Raw genomic sequence first — 19732 nt, 5'->3', positions numbered from 1 at the left:
TCCCAAATCACACTTCTCCTCTCTTCTTTCTATCTTCCACTCGACCTCGACTCCTCCCCTCTTGATCTGATCCAGATCTCACTTAAAACCCACCACCTCGTGCCCAACCGCTCCGACCATCTCCGCCGCTCCACGGAGGTTTTTCCATGGAACAGCTCAAATCGTTCGGTCGTGAGCTCGCCATGGGCTCCCAAGGCGGATCTTCGAAGGAATTCCTCGATCTCGTCAAATCCATTGGCGAAGCACGATCCAAATCCGAGGAGGACCGTATCATACTGCGCGAACTCGAAACTCTCAGGCGTCGTCTCTCTGAACCGGACATACCCCGCAGGAAGATGAAGGAGTACCTCCTGCGCCTGGCCTATGCCGAGATGTTAGGCCACGATGCCTCCTTCGGTTACATCCACGCCGTCAAAATGGCGCACGATGATAATATACTATTGAAGAGAACTGGATACTTGACCGTGGCTTTATTCTTGGACGAAGGGCATGACTTGATTATACTGATCGTGAATACGATACAGAAGGATCTGAGATCGGACAACTACTTGGTCGTTAGCGCAGCTCTAGTTGCGGTGTGTAAGCTGATCAGTGAGGAGACCATCCCCGCAGTGTTGCCTCAGGTGGTGGAATTGCTGGGACACCCAAAGGAGGCTGTGAGGAAGAAGGCGGTCATGGCATTGCACCGGTTTTACCAGAGATCACCCAGCTCAGTGTCACATTTGGTTTCAAATTTTCGAAAGGTAATTATATGACCACTCTGACTCAGTTTATCCCAAATTTACCTTTTATAAGTGCGAATTTAGGTGAGTCACAGACTACCATACTAGGAAGGACGCTTTTATTTCCAACTGGTAATGCTTGCTAAATTAACTAGGCAAGTTAGACTGAATAAAATTTGCTCTGTTGCTATACAGTATTATCATAAAAAAAAACTGTTAGCTTGGTTTCTCGTTTGGATTAAAATTTTCAAAAGCTGAAGCCTTCGGTTTGTTATTGGAAACTTTCTGATTGGAATTAGCTTGTGGAAGTTTATGGTTTATGAATTTGGGAAGGTATCATCTTTTGGAGAAGTTGTCTTATGATCACTGAGCATTTTGATACCATCAGTTTGTGAGTAAAAAAATGTATAAAGTGAGAACAAATAAGAGCAGTCATTACTTTCTATAGGTTTCATCAGAAATTGCCTTGATTGGTTTCTTATATGCTTCCAAGTGTTTGAAAGGTAGGTAATTTGTCTTTACTTCAGTTTAGGGACCTTGATTTCAATTTAAATCCTTGCATGTAGAACTTCTAAAGGATGAATAGACCATTTCTGGAAATCAGAATTTGACAAATCGCACCCAATATTGTAGCCTTCACAAGGCAGCAAACTATTTTTTTGTGTAGCAACAGTTGTTTTTATCTGCATATCACCTCCCAAGAAAATGTAAAATCAGGGTAAGATAAGTCAAAAGATAACAAAATAAAAATAATAAAGTAAAAAATCTATTTTAGTATTTCTCAAGCAAATTACATGTCATCCTATTAAACAATAGCATCTATTCTTAATGCCAAACTTAGTGATTGCCAGTCACAACAATGTGCAATATTTTGTTACCATTTGAAAATCACAGAACATATTAGAGGCTGTTATAAAAGTAACTGTAATTTAATTTGATTGATGATTAATTCGTAAAATGTAACTGAATAATTTATGATTGATGGAATGCCAGAGGCTTTGTGATAATGACCCTGGAGTGATGGGGGCAACGCTGTGCCCGCTATTTGACCTGATTTTGGAGGATGCAAACTCATACAAGGATCTGGTTGTCAGCCTTGTCAGCATTCTCAAGCAAATTGCTGAGAAGAGGCTCCCTACTACCTATGATTACCACCATATGCCTGCACCTTTTATCCAGGTATTAAAATAAACCTACTTTTATGTTTCACATGTCTGTCTGTAATCTGTGCGTAGTGTGGGTACGATTTGTGTTTACTCAATTTCTTTCTTAAATGTTGGGTTTCTCAAAAAAACTTTGGCCAAATTAAAATCAGAGCCTGATAAACAGCTATGGAGAAAAGAAGAAGAGTTTTTGTGCCTGGTATTGGGTTAATATGTGCTTTTGCTAATTGGTACATACATGCTGAACCTGACTGGTCAGCTAGCTACAATCAGTCCATTCTGAGACCACACTTATGCTAAGCTTGCCGGTACACACAGGTACATTATTGGTTAAAATGTCTATATTGGTTCGTACATATACAGTAGGCACTGCTTGGCTCCCCTGGTACAATAGTAGTGGGTAAGTTGCTGAGCATTACCTACTGACGAGGTATTATATTGCTAGGTGCTTAGGTCTGACTGGCATGGGTATGATGTTGGACTGGTCAAAACTAGTTTATATTTGTATTAAGGAAGTTTCACTATTCTCGGTTAATTTGAAATATGATATTTGCAGATTAAGTTACTCAAGATTCTTGCTTTGCTTGGAAGTGGGGATAAGCAAGCAAGTAGCCATATGTATACAGTTCTCACCGAGATATTTAGAAAATGTGAATCTTCAAGTAATATCGGAAATGCTATTATATATGAGTGTGTATGTTGTGTCTCTTCTATTTATCCCAACTCGAAAGTACTAGATGCAGCTATAGAAGCCACTTCTAAATTTCTCAAGGTTAGCTTCCCTAAATTTGGTTCTATCGTGTAATTTTACCTTTAGTAATTTATTTTGAAGTGTCTTGGTTAATCACATGATAAGGAAATTTGGTTATAGCAACACAATATCATTACTGGTATCCTACTGGTCAGTTTTAAGATTGCAATCTCAAATTCTGTTACAAATATTTCAGGTTCTTATTGGTAGTGATTGCAATCTGAAATTTTGCTAAAAAGATTTCAGTTTCTTATTGGTATTGTATGCCAGAATTGTTGCAAGTAGCAGGTCAGGCTTAGTACCTTTGCTATTACGGCCTTTTGCTAGACAAAAATATATTTGCTTTTTTCACCAGTTACAATTTTTTTTTATTTATTGGTAGTTGTGTGTTTAATGAATTGTCCTGTACTGAAAAAAACCCACTAGATGTTATATTTTCATGATTCTTCATTGTTATGTTTGATTATTCTATATGTCAGAGTGAAAGCCATAATTTGAAGTATATGGGAATTGATGCGCTCGGTCGGCTTATAAGAATAAATCCTGATATCGCCGAAGAACACCAACTTGCAGTCATTGATTGCTTAGAGGTTTGTTCTGAACTATACCTCATTCTTTACCTTTTCATTTTTCAGTATTGAATGCTTTTTAAGGAAATCTTATAACTCTATATGTTGTCTTCTTGTAAAGTATCAAACAAATGTGCTGTCCAAGAATTTTGCCTTTTCTTTTGACAGTTAATTATTTTTATGCTTTCTGGTAGACAGAAGTATTAGAACAAAATTTGCAAATGTGGCCAGTATGCTGAGTTCTTTAGGAGTGACAGGTGTGAACTACCTTATATCTTTGTCCAGTAGATCTGCTTGTGCACTTAACACAAGAAGCTGCTGAATCCTGGTTCCTGTGTTCATCCTATTGTTATTGCAATCTTCCAAATTTTTAGGATCCAGATGACACTCTTAAGCGCAAGACATTTGAGCTGCTGTACAAAATGACAAAATCAACCAATGTTGAGGTCATAGTTGACCGCATGATCGACTACATGATCAACATCACCGATAGTCATTATAAGACAGAAATTGCCTCGCGGTGTGTAGAACTTGCTGAGCAGTTTGCACCTAGCAACCAATGGTTCATCCAGGTGGGTCCACATTCCCCTCTTCCTCTTACTCTAGCTCTCTATCATTTCATTGCTTAAATGCACCTCATGTTTTTACAACGCATGAAGGTGTGATTTCTCTATTTTTCATTTTTCTTTCCTTTTTGAAAGACTAAAAACAAGTCCAAAATAAGCCATGTTATATCTTTGCATCGATGTATTCATTAAATTTGAGGTTAGGTATTGAATTTAGTTCATGCAGCTTTATTTTTGATGTGGTTGCGCAACATATTATGGGAAATGTAAAATTTTAACCTTTGTGTCTTGTGCTTCTTTTTGTCCATTTTTCTCCTTGGCTCTTTTAAAATACAACGGTCTGTTATTTGCTTGACACCACATGAAGAAGGCAACAGTTTTCTCATCTTATTGCTTAAGAAAGTCCAGTAAGTGTTGATTTAAAATAAGAAGTTAAAAAGACAGCAAAGGACTAGCCATTTAAGGACGCTACTGACCTAATTTTCAGTATATAATACTTTATTTCCCACTCATAATATTATCTTTAAGATGTAAATACTTCTGAGTTTTCTTTTGTTCGGATTATTTTCCATAAAAGGTTACACAACAAAACTCAAGAGGTTATTTTCTTTTTATTAATACTAAAGATTGCTAGTTCTCGTAGTGTGAAAAGCTTCTTTGTTAGTTGTTTTATTGTTATTTTTTCGATGTATATCCAGACAATGAACAAGGTATTTGAGCATGCCGGAGATCTCGTGAATCCGAGAGTGGCACATAATCTCATGCGGCTGATTGCTGAAGGATTCGGGGAAGATGATGAGGGGGCTGATACCCAGCTCCGATCTTCAGCTGTACGTAATCCGTTCCATTTGTTGGTTCTGATTCCATTTTAACATTTTATCTACTCTTTTAGATAACAACTTTGCAGAGTTGGAAAAACCAAGCCAATGCCAACACACCCTCAGAACCACTGGACCAGTATGATATTTGGTGTTTTTTTGTTGATCCTGAATCCTCGGGTAGCAAGACTAGTTTGGTAACACCACCTAATCTAACCTGAAGCTAAGCAAGTGAACCGAACAAATCTAAATCCTAGACCCAACTTGACCTGAAGAATTTAACCCAATCTAAACTAAAAGATTTTTTTTCTTCTTTACACTTCTGAGTCAATTTGTTTGGGACAATGTGTATGGATGCCTGTGATTTGGTAAGTGATATCTGAGTGGACTCAAAACCTCAAATGACCCTTAACCTGGAAAAGATCTCCATAACCAAAATTCAAATATTGCTGACACCTGGATTCTATTTGACCTACCTGCTTATCTATCTCTCATAATATTTCAATTGCACATCTAATTATGTGCTCTTTATGCAATTTTACGGTTAATACAAATTTCTACCGAGACCAAAATAAACCAGCCATACCTGTTACATCTGGGTGCCAGGGAGTTGCTGTATGACAAAAATCGGGTATCATCTTCCATAGTACTTGGTAACACCATCTTGAAAAAATTGAGGTGACTCTAATGTGACTTAGTTAAGTATGACTATTTAAACAGAAATGATGATTTCATATGCTGTTGTTAATCTTTGTGCAACATTCTGATGGCAATTTTATATCCTTATCATATGATATTCCAGGTTGATTCGTACCTGAGGATTCTTGGAGAACCAAAGCTTCCTTCTTTGTTTCTTCAAGTATGTTCCATGTTCTTACTAATATTTTCAATAAGGACTGGCCTGCTAAGGTTGCTTAATAGTTAGTAGGTGTAGTAACAGTTTTGGAATAAAGGTAGAACTTATTTTAAGCTCTCAACTGAAATATTATTTACTTCCATGTAATGATGTACCGAGATTTTAGCTTAATGTTACGCTTGTAGTTTTAAGTTGGTTGTATCTTGTAATTATCACTGCCATTAAGCACTGGGATGTAAAATAAATGTAAGCAATAAATAGTTTTGAGTTAAACCAGCATCAGAAAGGGAATTGTGGGCATCTGTTGTCCTTCAAGGATTGTTGACAGTAAACTAATTGTTCCTTTTTAAGTGTAGGTGATTTGTTGGGTTTTGGGAGAATATGGTACAGCTGATGGCAAGTACTCTGCTTCCTACATCATCGGCAAATTGTGTGATGTTGCTGAGGCCCACTCTAGTGATGATACTGTCAAGGTACACTAGTTCATGTATCCTGCTTGAGTAGTTTGGTATGGGAGCAGTCTGGTACGAGCCATATTGTTTTATTTTTCGGGTCTCCTCTGTTTTGAAGATTTGAAGTTGAAAATTGAAACACTTAGCATAAACCCAAGTTTGATTTTGAACCAACTGATGTAGGTGATGGTTTCAATTGAAGGGTAACTTGAGCATCTGAGTTAAATATAGGCTCATCTCTCTCTTGTTATTATTTATTTTGATGTTGTTTTTTGAAAGTTCTATATTTGTAGGATTTGAATTTTATCCAACTAATATAGCATGTTGTGTTCTTTTCTTGGAAGGCATATGCTGTGTCAGCAATTATGAAGATATTTTCTTTTGAATTAGCTGCTGGAAGGAAGGTTGAAATGCTACCTGAGGTAAAATAAACCCTACATTTTTGTCAAAAGAAAACTAAAGAACCAAAGTTTTCTACATGTTGCGTTTGTAATAGTTGCTTTGCTAGTACACTGAGGATTTAAAAATCTATTGTAATTTCCTTGCTGTACCAGTTCTTCACCTGTACTGCACAGATAGTATCTCTTTTTTAATTTGTATAAATCAAGTTGAGTTGGGCTATGGTGAGTTGCGAAATAAGGGACTTGTTTTACTTCATGCCCATATTTTCTACATTTGAAAGTCCAAGATAGGAACCGCTCAACATAATCTCTACATGAAAATGTCCTCGTATACCAAATTTTATATTTTTTTAGATAGGTAGAAAATCGCCGGTCCAGAATCCATCCAAAAACAGCGATTTTCTACCTATCTAAAAAAAAAAAAATTCTCAAATATATAAAATTTGGTCTCCCGCCACATTTTAATATGGTGATCATGTTGAACGGTTCAGATCGACTGTTTGGATTTTGAAAAGGAGGTATGGACGCGAAGTAAAACAAAGTCCTTTGCTTCACAACTCACCGTAGACTCACTCAATAAAGTTTTGGTTAATTATGTGCTTTGCTGAGCACGAACAGGTAAATTGTTGACCAACTTATTGAAGGAACCAATTAATGCCATTTTTGCAACACCGGTCAGGTCAGGATAGATTACTACTAGCAATACCACTACCAATGGAAAATCCCTTTTTTAATAACTTGCCTTCTAATAAGGAAATTTACTCCAATTCTTGTACAGTGCCAAACATTAATAGATGAGGTGTTAGCTTCCCATTCAACAGATCTACAGCAACGTGCTTACGAATTTCAAGCTTTATTAGGACTAAGCCCACAAGTCATCGAGAATGTGATGCCCCCTGATGCCAGCTGCGAAGATATTGAGGTATTTCGTTCAATCAACTTAGCTTCCGTTCCAGTGAAAATTGACTGATATTGTAGCAGCACCCCTAGTTATGCAATTATGTTGAATTTAACTCACGAGCTCTTAATCCCATAAACGAGAAGCGAGACAGAAGAAAGGCCCAACATACATGTAGCCTAAATTAAATCTGCTGTGCAATTGCATTTACTTTAGGCTAATGAGGCTTCTGTAAGCATCAATGGTGCTCAATTAGTCTCTATCTTCCTGAGGTGTTATTGAGTAGCACAGATATAGTACCAGTGCAGTAGGTCTGCTTCTTGATTATCACAGCAAAGCCCCACTTCAACTTTTTTAAGCCCTTGGTTTCTGAAATGAGACACAATGAAGCATCATTTCAACCTAATTAAGTAAAATTCCTCCCCAACTTGAACTCAAACTACTGTGTTGTTTAATAAAACAGAAAATAGGCCAAAAGTAAAAGTAGAAAGTAACATGACTGGGACAAAAAAAATGAACTTGGAAAAACTGGAGTTTTGCTACAATTCAGGTTGCAGAGGACATTGATCGAAACAATATTATAGTTTACTCGTTTTCATCTGTTTGCAAAACCAACAACTTAATTTTTGGTTTTTTTTTTTTCTTCCCTCTTTTATTTGTTCAGATAGATAAAAGTCTTCCCTTTTTAAGTAACTACATAAACCAAGCAATAGAGAATGGGGCTAGGCCTTACGTCTCGGAGTCTGAGCGATCTGGAACAGCAAGCACCATCACCGTAGCTAGTGCCAGCCAATACCAGCATGATACATCATCAGTTCACTCCCTTAAATTTGAGGCCTACGAGCTACCTAAGCCGCGGGGCCCAGCCCCCAGTATTCAGTCATCATCAATGTCTTCTTTACCTACTATTAGCAGTGACCTGGTACCGGTCAGTGATGCAACCTACACAACAAGAGAAGAACAGCAAAACCCTAAAGTTCAAACACTAGCTGATCAAATATCGGCTGAAATTGGAGTTCGCCTCAGGCTTGACGGGGTTCAAAAAAAATGGGGGCGGCAGACATACTCTTCCCCATCAGCCCCTTCTACATCATCGAGCTCCAGCACACAAAAGCCAAGTAATGGAATGGTGACAAGTGAGACAATTCGTGAAAGCACACTTGATTCAAGAAAGCAGCAGATCCCAGAGGTCTCGGCTGAGAAACAGAGGCTTGCAGCTTCTCTGTTTGGGAAGAAAGCAGTAGAAAAAAAGACACAGGCTGGCACACGCAGACCGGTGAAAGAGATCCAACCAGCTGTTGCCACATCAGCTCCGGAGGCACCGAAGGAGGACAAAGTCATTGCTCCTGCTGCGCCACCACCAGATCTACTTGATCTGGGGGAACCGAGTGAAACAGCTACACAGACCATAGACCCCTTTAAGCAACTTGAAGGGCTGTTGGGACCTGGAGCTGGCAGTGATGGGGCTTCTGGTCCAGGCCCATCTGTCAGTGATGTGGCAACAGCAGATCTGATGTCGATGGTTACAGACATGCCACCAATAATTGACAGTAAGAGTTCTGATAAAGGGGTAATTAGTTCAACTGTGGCTAAAAAGGGTCCAAATGTGAAAGACGCATTGCAAAAGGATGCAACAGCTCGTCAAGTGGGTGTGACGCCAACCGGGAATAATCCTAATCTTTTTAAAGACTTGCTTGGGTAAAATTGACTTTGTGGCAGTGATATGGTCAACTTGTTTAAAATGTCGGACAATAATGGATTGTGGCTGTAATTTTGACTGGATGAGAATGATGTGGCTCTTTTTTTTATTCTTTTTATTCTTCTTTGTTTTTTTGTTTTCAATATTTTATTATCTTTTCTTTGAGGGTGGAAGTGTAAGATGTGGTTAAGTTGTAGGTGTAGATGAATTGATGTGAGAAGAGTTGAATGGGTTTGCTTTCTTGCTTGTAGAAGGGGTAGTTGCATTGAAAAATAGTTTTGGCTGTCAAAAATATTTTTTGACGTTATTATGAAATAATAAATGGACATGTCTTAATATTTGGTCCGTTGGTCGAGTATGTATGTGAGGTTATTACCAATAACTGTGGCAATATTAGCTGAAGGCTAAGGTACATTTTCTTTGTTGATTCACTTTTTTATTTATTTTTTATTCAGACTTCAGAGTGGTTTAGCCGTTTGTTACCCACAGTTCTTTGTACCTGATTGTGCGTGTTTGCGATACGTCAATTAAAATTTACATTTCGGCTTGGGTTGATTTACTATTTTAAGACATGGCACCATCTACAGTTTATAGTTTATTCGAAACATGACCAGAATTACCAGCTGTTAATTTTCTTTACGTGGTGCTGCTTATCCCCACAACAAGAGCAGACAAAACAGAAATAACGACCAGCAAAATCCATACTATTTTGGGGACCTGATTGCTCGACATGAATAACTTGCAAGTTTTTAAGTTTCGCTACAAATTGAAGCCACTTGTCAACTTTCATTATCTTTTTGTACTGGCTTGAATAAAGACTTTCCCCTTTGTTTTGAAGGTTTACCTTCCAAAACCTTCAAAACAAAGGGAACTTTTTGGAGATTGGTGTAAAATGGGGGGCTTCGTGATCACTGGCTTACCTGATATCCAGACAAAATTTGAAGGAAAAGTCACATTTTATCTGGTAGTATGTGCGCTTATTGCGGCCACCGGTGGATTGATGTTTGGTTACGATATTGGCATTTCTGGTAATTTCTAAACGGTCCTTGTATGATTTATTTTCCTCTGCAATCTCTGGAACAAAAAATGATATGTACCCAGCTGGTACAGCAAGTTTCACCACTTTCACAGCACATCAACAATTGGGAAGGGGCAACAGGGGTGCAAATGTCACAACCCTGCCAACTCGTGGAAGGTTTCAAAGAAGCTGTGCAAATGTCTTGAACCATAAACTTTTATTGTATTAAGGGCAATCTTCGTTTCATGCAGAACTAGCCACTCTTACAAGTTTTTCTTTTAATTGATAAATTAACACGTATAGGTGGTGTGACATCCATGGACGACTTTCTCTTGAAATTTTTCCCTTTGGTTTATGAAAAAAAGAAGCGGGCGAAGGAGGATCTCTTCTGCAAGTATGACAACCACAAGCTCCAGCTGTTCACATCCTCTCTCTATCTAGCGGCACTTGTCTCATGCCTCTTTGCATCTAAGATGTGCCGGGGATTTGGCCGCAAGATAACGATCCAGGTTTCATCAATATTCTTTTTCATGGGTGTCATTCTCAACCTCGGGGCTGATAATTTACGCATGTTAATTGCTGGACGGATTCTTCTCGGCGTTGGTATAGGGTTTGCTAATCAGGTGATGTTTTTTGTCCCTTCAATCTATTTCTATCAATATTTTTAGTGGTCAAAATAATAAATTTAATTTTCTACAAACACAATAGTCAAGTGCATCAATATTTTTGGTGTATTATTGATGTGAATTGTTTATTTTGTATATAGCGTGCAAAACCTTTTTATTTTCTTAATACAATTGTTACTGGGTATCTTACCTATTTTTTTTTTGAAGGTCAGCTAGCAATGCTGACAATTCTGATTAGATAAAAGAGTATTTACAAAGCTCGCCCTAAATAATTACAATGAAATTACATAGATGCTCAAGTAATAAAGATGAAAATTAAGACAAAATTTGTCACTCTATCCTATCCCTATACTGATCCTATTGGAGGAGATTGCTGCCAACCAGTTTTTCGCATCCTGTTTGGCTAATTCCCCCAGAGGGTATCTTACCTATTAACCTTAAAAAAAAAAAAAGTGAATCAATTATCCTGAACTTGAAATTATGGCATTTATAGGCTATCCCCTTATTTTTGTCGGAGATTGCACCATTCCACGTCCGCGGTGCACTAAACATCCTTTTCCAACTAAACATAACCATAGGGATCCTAATTGCAAACATTATCAACTACTATGCATCAAAGATCCCGAATGGTTGGAGGCTCTCTCTCGGCCTCGCGGGTGTCCCAGCACTAATATTGTGCGTTGGTTCCTTCCTCATCTCTGAAACACCAACGAGCCTCATCGAGCGTGGAAGACATGCCGAAGGGCTAGAAGCCCTGAAGAGAGTTCGTGGGACCCACAACGTTGAAGCAGAGTTTAAGGAGATGCTGCATGCCAGTGAGACAGCAAGACAGGTGGAGCGACCTTTTATGAGCATATTTCAGAGAACAAGTTTCCCGCAACTCGTCATTGGAGCGTCCTTGCAGTTCTTTCAGCAGTTTACCGGGATTAATGCAATCATGTTCTATGCCCCTGTGTTGTTTGAGACACTCGGGTTTAAGAACAATGTGTCGTTGCTTTCTGCTGTCACAATTGGGATTGTGAATGTTTTAGCTACTATTGTATCATTGTTGACGGTTGATAAAGTCGGGAGAAAATTGCTGTTGCTAGAAGGATGCTTGCAAATGTTCCTTTCAATGGTAAATAATATGCTTTGCTTCCAATTTATCTTCTCCACTCTCGAGACATGAAACTTGCAAGTTGCAAGTTGCATCAATATTCCCATGACTAAATTGTTATTTTTATTCAGGCTGCGATCGGAGCTGTGTTAATGACAAATACGGGGCAAAACCAGGCACTAGACCCCGATTCTGCGAAGGGCGTCGTGATATTCACAGCCTTGTTTGTCACAGGTTTTGCCTGGTCGTGGGGCCCGCTGGGCTGGTTGATTCCCAGTGAGATATTCCCTCTCGAGACACGAACTGCGGGGTACGCGGTGGCAGTGAGCTCCAACATGCTCTTCACATTTGTGATCGCTCAGCTCTACTTATCCATGCTGTGCCGTATGCGTGCGGGGGTGTTCTTCTTCTTCTCGATGTGGATTGCAGTGATGGGTGTCTTTGTGGCGGTTTTCTTGCCTGAGACAAAGAATATCCCGCTGGACGAGATGGTGACGAGGGTTTGGAAGAAGCATTGGTATTGGAAGAGATACATGGATGATGGCACCAGGAGTTTCAAAGCAACAGATATATTAGATGCGTATAGTTACTGATTTCAAATAGCTAGTATGGTAAATTAATGATCATATATATTCTTTTTGAGGGAAATGATCATATAAATTTAGTGTTAGCTCACTCTAGAACTGGTACAATATAATATTCTTTTTCTAATATTATATTATATTATATATATAATGTTAGTCCATTTTGCCGACTTTTTCTTCTTCTTTTCTTTAGAGGATGAGTACCAATTAATTTACTCTCGCTCCCCGCTTTCCTAAGCGCCGATAACCATGCCGAACTCCAGGCGAAAAATAAGAAAAAGAAAAATTAAGTTCAGGATTTGCATGTCGTTCTAAACGATTTGGCCATTGTTCACTGCTCCATCTTTGTTAGAGCATGCGCTTTTGTTTAGCGGATCTTACCATCATTTTTCGGTGCTTCATTCAACCACTTTTCTTATCATCATTTTTCGTTTATTGGATCTAATCACCGCGCTTTCCTTCGACCACCTAAAGTTTTTATTCAACGCCTTTTCTTCTCTTCTCTCGAAATCTTCTTTTCCTCTTTGACAATAGAAGAGTGGGTGGAACGAGCTCTACATATAGTTATTTACTTTCTATGTTGTTGTATGTTTTTGGCTTGTGTTGATGTTTGTTGTGCTCTCTTTCTTCTGCTCCTCTTCTTTCTGGCTCTCACACTGGCGGCTTTCCATTGAGACTTCTAAGTAGTGACTGGTCAAGTCTAGTTGATTCAGTTCTAGGTCTGGTCCTTATTCGGTTGATTCAGTTTCTGGTCAGGTTTGATTCAGTGCCTCCATTGGGACTTCTAAGTGGTGACTGTTCTGGGTTGGTTAATTCAATTCTTGATCCGATTTAATTTAGTGTCTTCTATGATAAAATATGCCAGCTGGTTAAACTTTGCGCACAGAGGATACAATCTGTACGCTCCTACCATTTTCATCAAGTAAGGATGACCAAATTTGTGTCCACATAATACACATACTTTTGTGCGTTTTTAGTTTGTTTACAACTGTATATTTTTTAAGACACTTGTTGTCTCATCTTATGTAACAACTACTTTGTAATTCTTTTAAATAAATAAAATTGTCTACGGCCTTCACACCAAAAAAAAAAAAAAAATTACTCTTGTTTTATAGTAGGATTATTATACTTCATTCTCAATTTATTCAGTTTATCGATTTTATTTAAATAAATTTTAATCCAGTGTCAAATCGATCCAAAATGTAAATAATAAAGAGGTTAGAGTTTAAAATTTTAAGTATCCTGAATCGATTTAACCGAATCAAATCACACCCACCCACAACAAACACACCGGGGGTTTAAATTAATAGTCCCATTCTTGCAGTTTTATCATTTCTTCATTTATTTTTTTTAATAACAATTTTTTTTATAACTTATGTGCTAAAATAAAACCGTTAGATGTGACTTGTATTATCAATCTACGAACACATAAAAATTATTACTTTTTATTAATAAATTAAAAAATCAACTTTGAAAATAATCCACATTATATATTTTTCAAGACGTTGATAATAATAAAAAAAAAATTAAAATATCATAATCTTTTACATGTATATAGAAAAAAATAATATACATATAAACAGTTTTATTTTAACATTTAATTTTAAATTTGAAGTTACTAACTTGAACTTTAAAAACGAAGACATCATTTTCAAAATAGAGACATTATTTATTATTTTTCATTGGTCCAAGCCGATATTTTTTAGAAGCTACCGAAATGGCCTAATACGGCCCAGGAAAATTAACTAACTTGTTTTGTTTCACATTTTCCTTTTTTCCTGACCAGCTTCTCTCATTTTAAATTTTTAATAAACGAATATTACATTGACTTCCGATTCAGTACCGTTTTGTTTAACGATTTAGAAAATGACAAAACATAAAGACAAATTTAAAAATTAATAAAGACCAATTCAGTCACATTTACATGTTCCAATAAAATACAATGAAAAAAATCAGTTGTACAAAAGCTTATGTTGAAAAAAAGCTACTTGGACTTGATAGATAATGGTGTTCAAGTAATTTATTTATTTTTTATTTTTTGGTTTTCGCTGTTATTTGGATGTTGTAGAGTATAGTGTTCAAGTTGGATACCATAAAGATAACTACGACGTTTTGTCTATCTTCTAAAATATTCTCAAACTGTTTTCTATTTTTAATATAATATTGAATTGTTTTATTTCTTATTAATAAAAAATCGGCATAAATTTGGGACAAGTATTCTCTCACTCTCACGTATTGAATAGTAGGATCCACTACTTTACGGCTCACATTAACTCAATTCAATTGGTACGGGTACCTATTCAGAAATAGTGCATGAAGCCAGTATTATTTGGTGGGGATTCAGAAGACGGTTCAGATTTACTATCAGCTGGTGGGGATTCAGAAGGACAGAGGGGCAGAATTATTTGTGCTTTGAGATGCGTGCCAATCCATTTTCAGACCGTCCGATTCAATTATACTCAGTCAGGTACGCAGAAGAAATACAAATAGTCAAATACGAATTTACCTAAAACCCGACTACCAGTCTACCACTAGAGACTAGAGAGGGACGGAGGGAGAGAGAGAGAGAATGTCAACCATGGCAAAACTGGTTCTAGCAATCATTGTCACTGCGGCGGTTGTCTTTTTGGGTAGATACTATTCTATTCTATTCTATTCTATTTTTGTTTCTCATTTCTTAATTTACAGGGATCTAAACTTGATTTGTTGTTTCAAACAACTCCTATCTAGTTTCCGCCAAGAAATCTGGTGACGTCACCGAGCTCCAGATCGGTGTAAAGGTAAGCACTATCGCTATCTATTCTATTTTCTCAGTGATTTGTGATTTGTTTACATTGACTTCTGAGTTGTGTATTTGTACTATCTGTTTTGTTGTAATTTATCTTCTTCTTTTTTTTATCTTTTTTTTTTTTCAGTACAAGCCGGAAACATGCGACATCCAAGCTCACAAAGGGGACAAAATTAAAGTGCATTACCGGGTACATTTTTCTCATATTTAAGTTGGGGCCTTCTCATTGTAATTCTGTTATTTATCTAGATTGTTGAAATTAGAAATCCTGCTGCTGGTAACTTGAATAATGTTGATAACCTGGTACACAGTAGATGAGTATCAAGTTATCAACCCAAGTTGGCAATTTGTTATGTTCTCTTGTTGACCTTTGCTATGCAATGTTGCCTCAAATGAAAATCCAATTTAACCTTTGTTGTGCAGCTAAATACTGGGCTTTGAAAGAAAGCAACCACATGGGAACAAGAGATATAGGAAAATGCCTAATCCATACTATAATGTACAACCTGTCAATAAATATAGATACTGGTAGTAGACCAATAGGCCAATACTGATACCTGTCTGAAGTGCAGCAAGTGCAAAATTTAACTTATATTTGTTCAGTAATTGTGTACCCAACAAATGCCGAAGGTTGTATGGATATGGTTGCTTTTAAGCATAGTTCTTTTGACATATCAACTATCAGGTTGGGCTTATTAGAATTGTGGGGTATTGTATGTATATATATAGATAAGTGTGTTGTTTTTCACAATTAATAGAAGCGTCAAACTTGTGTGAATATGGGAACAATATTATCAGATTGAAAGGGCTGGATAATCTTAATTTCTCAAGTCTTAAATGGTTTGTGAATATCTGCAAAATTGTATCAAATATCGGCATGCATATTTAAGTCCTTTTGCTGTTTTTTTAACCATCCGTCCAACTTATTTTATGTCGTCCTTTTCTGTTTTAGGGGAAACTGACAGATGGTACAGTGTTCGACTCTAGTTATGAAAGAGGTGATCCATTTGAATTTACACTTGGCAATGGCCAAGTAATTAAAGGTAAATATTGGCATTAGAAGTTTGTATCAATCATGACCCATACAGGGTTGGAGTTGATGCATATGACACATACAGAAAGCTAATTGATTTTGGAGTTAGATCCAGTGATGAAATTTCCATCCATTTACCCTTAATTATAAAATCAAGCATTTAATAAGGCAAGGGAAATGGGTAAAACATTTGGTCATAACTATAGCCCTGTAAAGTTCATACAAATATTGTCTATTGAGGCTTTCTGAAGTTTTATACAAAAAGGACTGGTGCGCAATGGAGTAGACTGTAGAGTTACTAGGTCACTGTTGTGTTGCAGTCAATATACAGTGGGAATATTGTTCCTCAACAGAGGGGCTAGGGAAGACATTTATGACCTAATTTTGTGTCAGTGTGCAGAGATGCTTACAATTAACAGTAAATTGTACCGTTTAGCTCAAGCAAATGAGCAAAAGAAGCAAGTCTCGCTGAACTGAATTTGTACATTTAATCCCAAATTATCATAACTTTAACCGAGTATGCCCCTACTTGGTGAAGTATGATGCCACCCCAATAAAAACAAAAGAAGTCTGAAAATTGGTCAAACATGTACTGATACTGGTAGCTAGCTAGGTTTGATTTATGTAGTGAGTTTCATGCAATTTGGTTTGCTCTAGGCTGGGACCAAGGGCTGCTGGGAATGTGCGTCGGTGAAAAGAGGAAGCTGAAGATACCTTCTAAAATGGGTTATGGTGATAGAGGCTCTCCACCCAAGATTCCTGGTAATTCTCCTCCATCACAATTTTTTTTTTTGAAAAAAAAAGAGGAAACATGACAAATAAAGAGAAAACAAAACTGAATAATAGAGAACGAATATGAAAATTACTATCACCTCTACCTCTTTAACTCCGCCCCCTTCTCCATTATTTCGTTAGAGAGAATTAGAGCAAACAAAAAATGTTTTTCTTTCCTAAAAAAAGGGAAGCAAGAGGTGGACATATTATTTTCCATGTTGTGTTGGGTACTTGGGTTAACCACAATAGTTGTGATTTAGGGGTATTTGTGCTATTTTGAGATTTTGGAGGTTTTTGCATGAAATTTCGCATCTGTGCATGTTTTGTACAACCAAGTTCCTTGCAATCTTTTGATATACATAAAAACGACCTAGGTACACATATATAAATGCACCAACACACACAAGCAAATTATCAACCAAAATTTGATGTTTGTAGTATATGGTATATTGGATCAGTAGCTAATGTTCTGAAATAAGAAAAGCTGTATCATGTCCACAGAGGAAAACTGCAACTAGTTTGGTGATGTACTGATGTTCAATTTGGCATTTGAAATCATTTCCAAATAATAAAACTGACTGTTTCTATCAGTATCAGAACAAGCTTTAGACCAGTGGACTACTGACATTTTGCAAGTTGGATTCTTGTCCTCAAATGAAAATTTAAACCATTAAATCACGAGGATGGCTGATTTAGTTATTATGGAACATTATTTGATTAATTGACGGATTCATATCCTCTCCCGTGCACTGTGAAGCCTTCACTTTTAGGATGGTTTTTGGGGATTAGTTCCAGCATGAATCTTGATACAAATGGACAGTTCACAGTGCCTAGTACCTGGTGGCTGGTGCTATGCTGGGGAGGATGTGGATCCTTATTTGACACATCTCTTTTAAATTAGTCTGGACAAAAGCACCCCTGATTATACTTGTTTGGCAAAATGTGCAGTTTAAAATTAAAACATACCTCTTTCCTTTGTATCAAAGGAAAGGTTGCCTGACAAGATTTTTGGAATGATAGGTGGTGCCACACTAGTTTTTGACACGGAGCTCATTTCAGTCAATGGCAAATCAGCTGAGGGAGGAGCCAACAGCGAGCTTTAATTTTATTTTTAATCATTTTGCTTTTTAGAGGATTAATTTATAATTGAAACGAACAATTAAAATTTGACTGAGATCATCTCATGAATTGGGATGATGACATTTGAGTGGAGACAGTTTCTTGAAAGCATAACTAGTACGATCAGGTTATAATAAAGAAAGGTGATATATTTCTCCTGTATAGTACAAGTGTACAAGTGTATTGTTAGACATGTTGGGTCCATTGAGCACGAAACTGTAGTTTATTAGTTTTTAAGCATACCATTATAACATAGCAGAGATCCTTGAAATATGGAGCGACCACTTAATTATTCTGCACCTTTGTAATCAGACATGTCGGGTCGATCTGGATCTACATCAAGCAAACATCTTTCTTTTCTTTTCTTTTTTTTAACCCGATGAATTGCCCAACTCAACTCAACTACTCAAACATTGAGTCATAATTTGCACTAATATTAGAGAGGTTTTGTGAATTCGTGATGCGGGGTAGGTCTCATCGGGATATTTTCTGAGATCGATTAATGATTCGAGTTTTGAACGTACGACATTTCACACATAGAGCATTACTTTGAACACTAGACTAAAGACTGTTTTTTTTTTTTTTTTCTTACACTGTGATGTGGGTGCGATAAATTATGAATATCGGTGGGACTGAACTATTGATTCCATCCGTTTTAAAAAAGAATGATTGATCTTTTATTTTCTTAACATACAAAAATTGCAAAATATATTTATTTGATGGGGGCTGGGGCGTCTTACTAATAAAATAAAATTGATTTCCGGTTAAATTTGTAAAATATATTTATTTGATGCAATGTACCTAGTAGGCTAGGCTAGTACCTGTACCTGATATGATAAATGATAATTGACAACTTATGATAGCCAAATCTAAAACCAAAGTAAAGTACCCAACGAACGGTTCCAATTTTCCATGGTAAATAATTTATGAATACTGCGTGCGGCCGGCGGTCCCCTAGACCCTTACTCCCCGTTATCTGACAAGATTCGGATTCTATGTGGTAGGAGCATATGTACCATCCATGTGGCAGGTCATTACTTTTACATATTGCGTGCAGTTGGAATCAATCCGACTCGCACTTGTAAATTGTAATGCACAAAACCCTTAAATTTAAATTTAAATTTTGTGGCAGTATCAGTATATGAAGAACGCACCGGATTCTATGTCAACTCAAAAGTACCAGTGGAAACTTAACGGTATGGATTGTCCGTACATGCTCCAATGAATCTGAGACATCATCTGAAATAACAGTAATTATAAATCGCCACTTGCTTCCTCTGGTGGGGATTTAGCTGTTTAGTAATTAGTATCATCATCTCTGTCTCTGTCTCTGTCTCTCAGATTTGCTGTCAGTTTCAGTTTCACCTCCAGACCTCGTAAAATAGTATAGTAAATTCACCAATTAATGTATCATATCATTATCATATGCGAATTTCTGCTGTCTATCAGTCTATGTATGTTTGTGTTATCAAAGATTTTTTTATTTATTATTTCCAAATGGGACAAATCACCGAGCCAGAAGGTGGACCCACTAGCAGTTAATCAACTGATGTAGCAGTCAGGACTCAGGACTCAGGACTCAGGAGCCTTAATGCCGCTCGGCTCTTTATTAATCTACGTAGGTTTCAACAATAACTGCTGTCATTCAATGCATTTCAATTCTAATTTTTATATGCTTTCAACATTCCTATTTCCTAGTAGTAGTATGCATAAAATAAATCCGAAATGTCAAAAAAAAAAAATTAATATTTACATTTTTCTTATCATTATTAAAATTATCCGGAATTGAACCGCATTTT

At 37.0% G+C, this 19732-nt stretch overlaps 3 protein-coding genes across 3 annotated transcripts; all 3 read left to right on the top strand.

The window, feature by feature from the left end:
- On the top strand, window positions 1–9007 carry LOC144562000 (Adaptin family protein). The gene is made up of 11 exons (XM_078311119.1): window positions 1–743; window positions 1716–1901; window positions 2442–2657; window positions 3116–3226; window positions 3580–3777; window positions 4470–4601; window positions 5392–5448; window positions 5802–5918; window positions 6242–6319; window positions 7077–7220; window positions 7861–9007. The coding sequence occupies exons 1-11, from the start codon at window positions 147–149 to the stop codon at window positions 8896–8898; spliced, it is 2874 nt and encodes a 957-aa protein (XP_078167245.1). The 5' UTR covers window positions 1–146; the 3' UTR covers window positions 8899–9007.
- A 418-nt stretch (window positions 9008–9425) lies between these two features.
- Window positions 9426–12232, top strand: LOC144562001 (sugar transport protein MST4-like). Its single transcript, XM_078311120.1, has 4 exons — window positions 9426–9923; window positions 10217–10536; window positions 11033–11656; window positions 11767–12232. Exons 1-4 carry the CDS (start codon window positions 9788–9790, stop codon window positions 12226–12228), a joined length of 1542 nt encoding a protein of 513 aa, XP_078167246.1. The 5' UTR covers window positions 9426–9787; the 3' UTR covers window positions 12229–12232.
- Window positions 12233–14749: 2517 nt separating this feature from the next.
- On the top strand, window positions 14750–18034 carry LOC144562201 (peptidyl-prolyl cis-trans isomerase FKBP15-1-like). The gene is made up of 6 exons (XM_078311377.1): window positions 14750–14849; window positions 14950–14999; window positions 15135–15197; window positions 15960–16050; window positions 16698–16802; window positions 17835–18034. The coding sequence occupies exons 1-6, from the start codon at window positions 14789–14791 to the stop codon at window positions 17915–17917; spliced, it is 453 nt and encodes a 150-aa protein (XP_078167503.1). The 5' UTR covers window positions 14750–14788; the 3' UTR covers window positions 17918–18034.
- The last annotated feature ends 1698 nt before the right edge of the window (window positions 18035–19732 follow it).

This window comes from Carex rostrata, chromosome 11 (assembly GCF_964058835.1).
Source record: "Carex rostrata chromosome 11, lpCarRost1.2, whole genome shotgun sequence".
Classification (NCBI taxonomy): domain Eukaryota; kingdom Viridiplantae; phylum Streptophyta; class Magnoliopsida; order Poales; family Cyperaceae; genus Carex; species Carex rostrata.
Note: the sequence above shows the minus strand (reverse complement) of the source record. Positions and strands in the feature narration are given on the sequence as shown.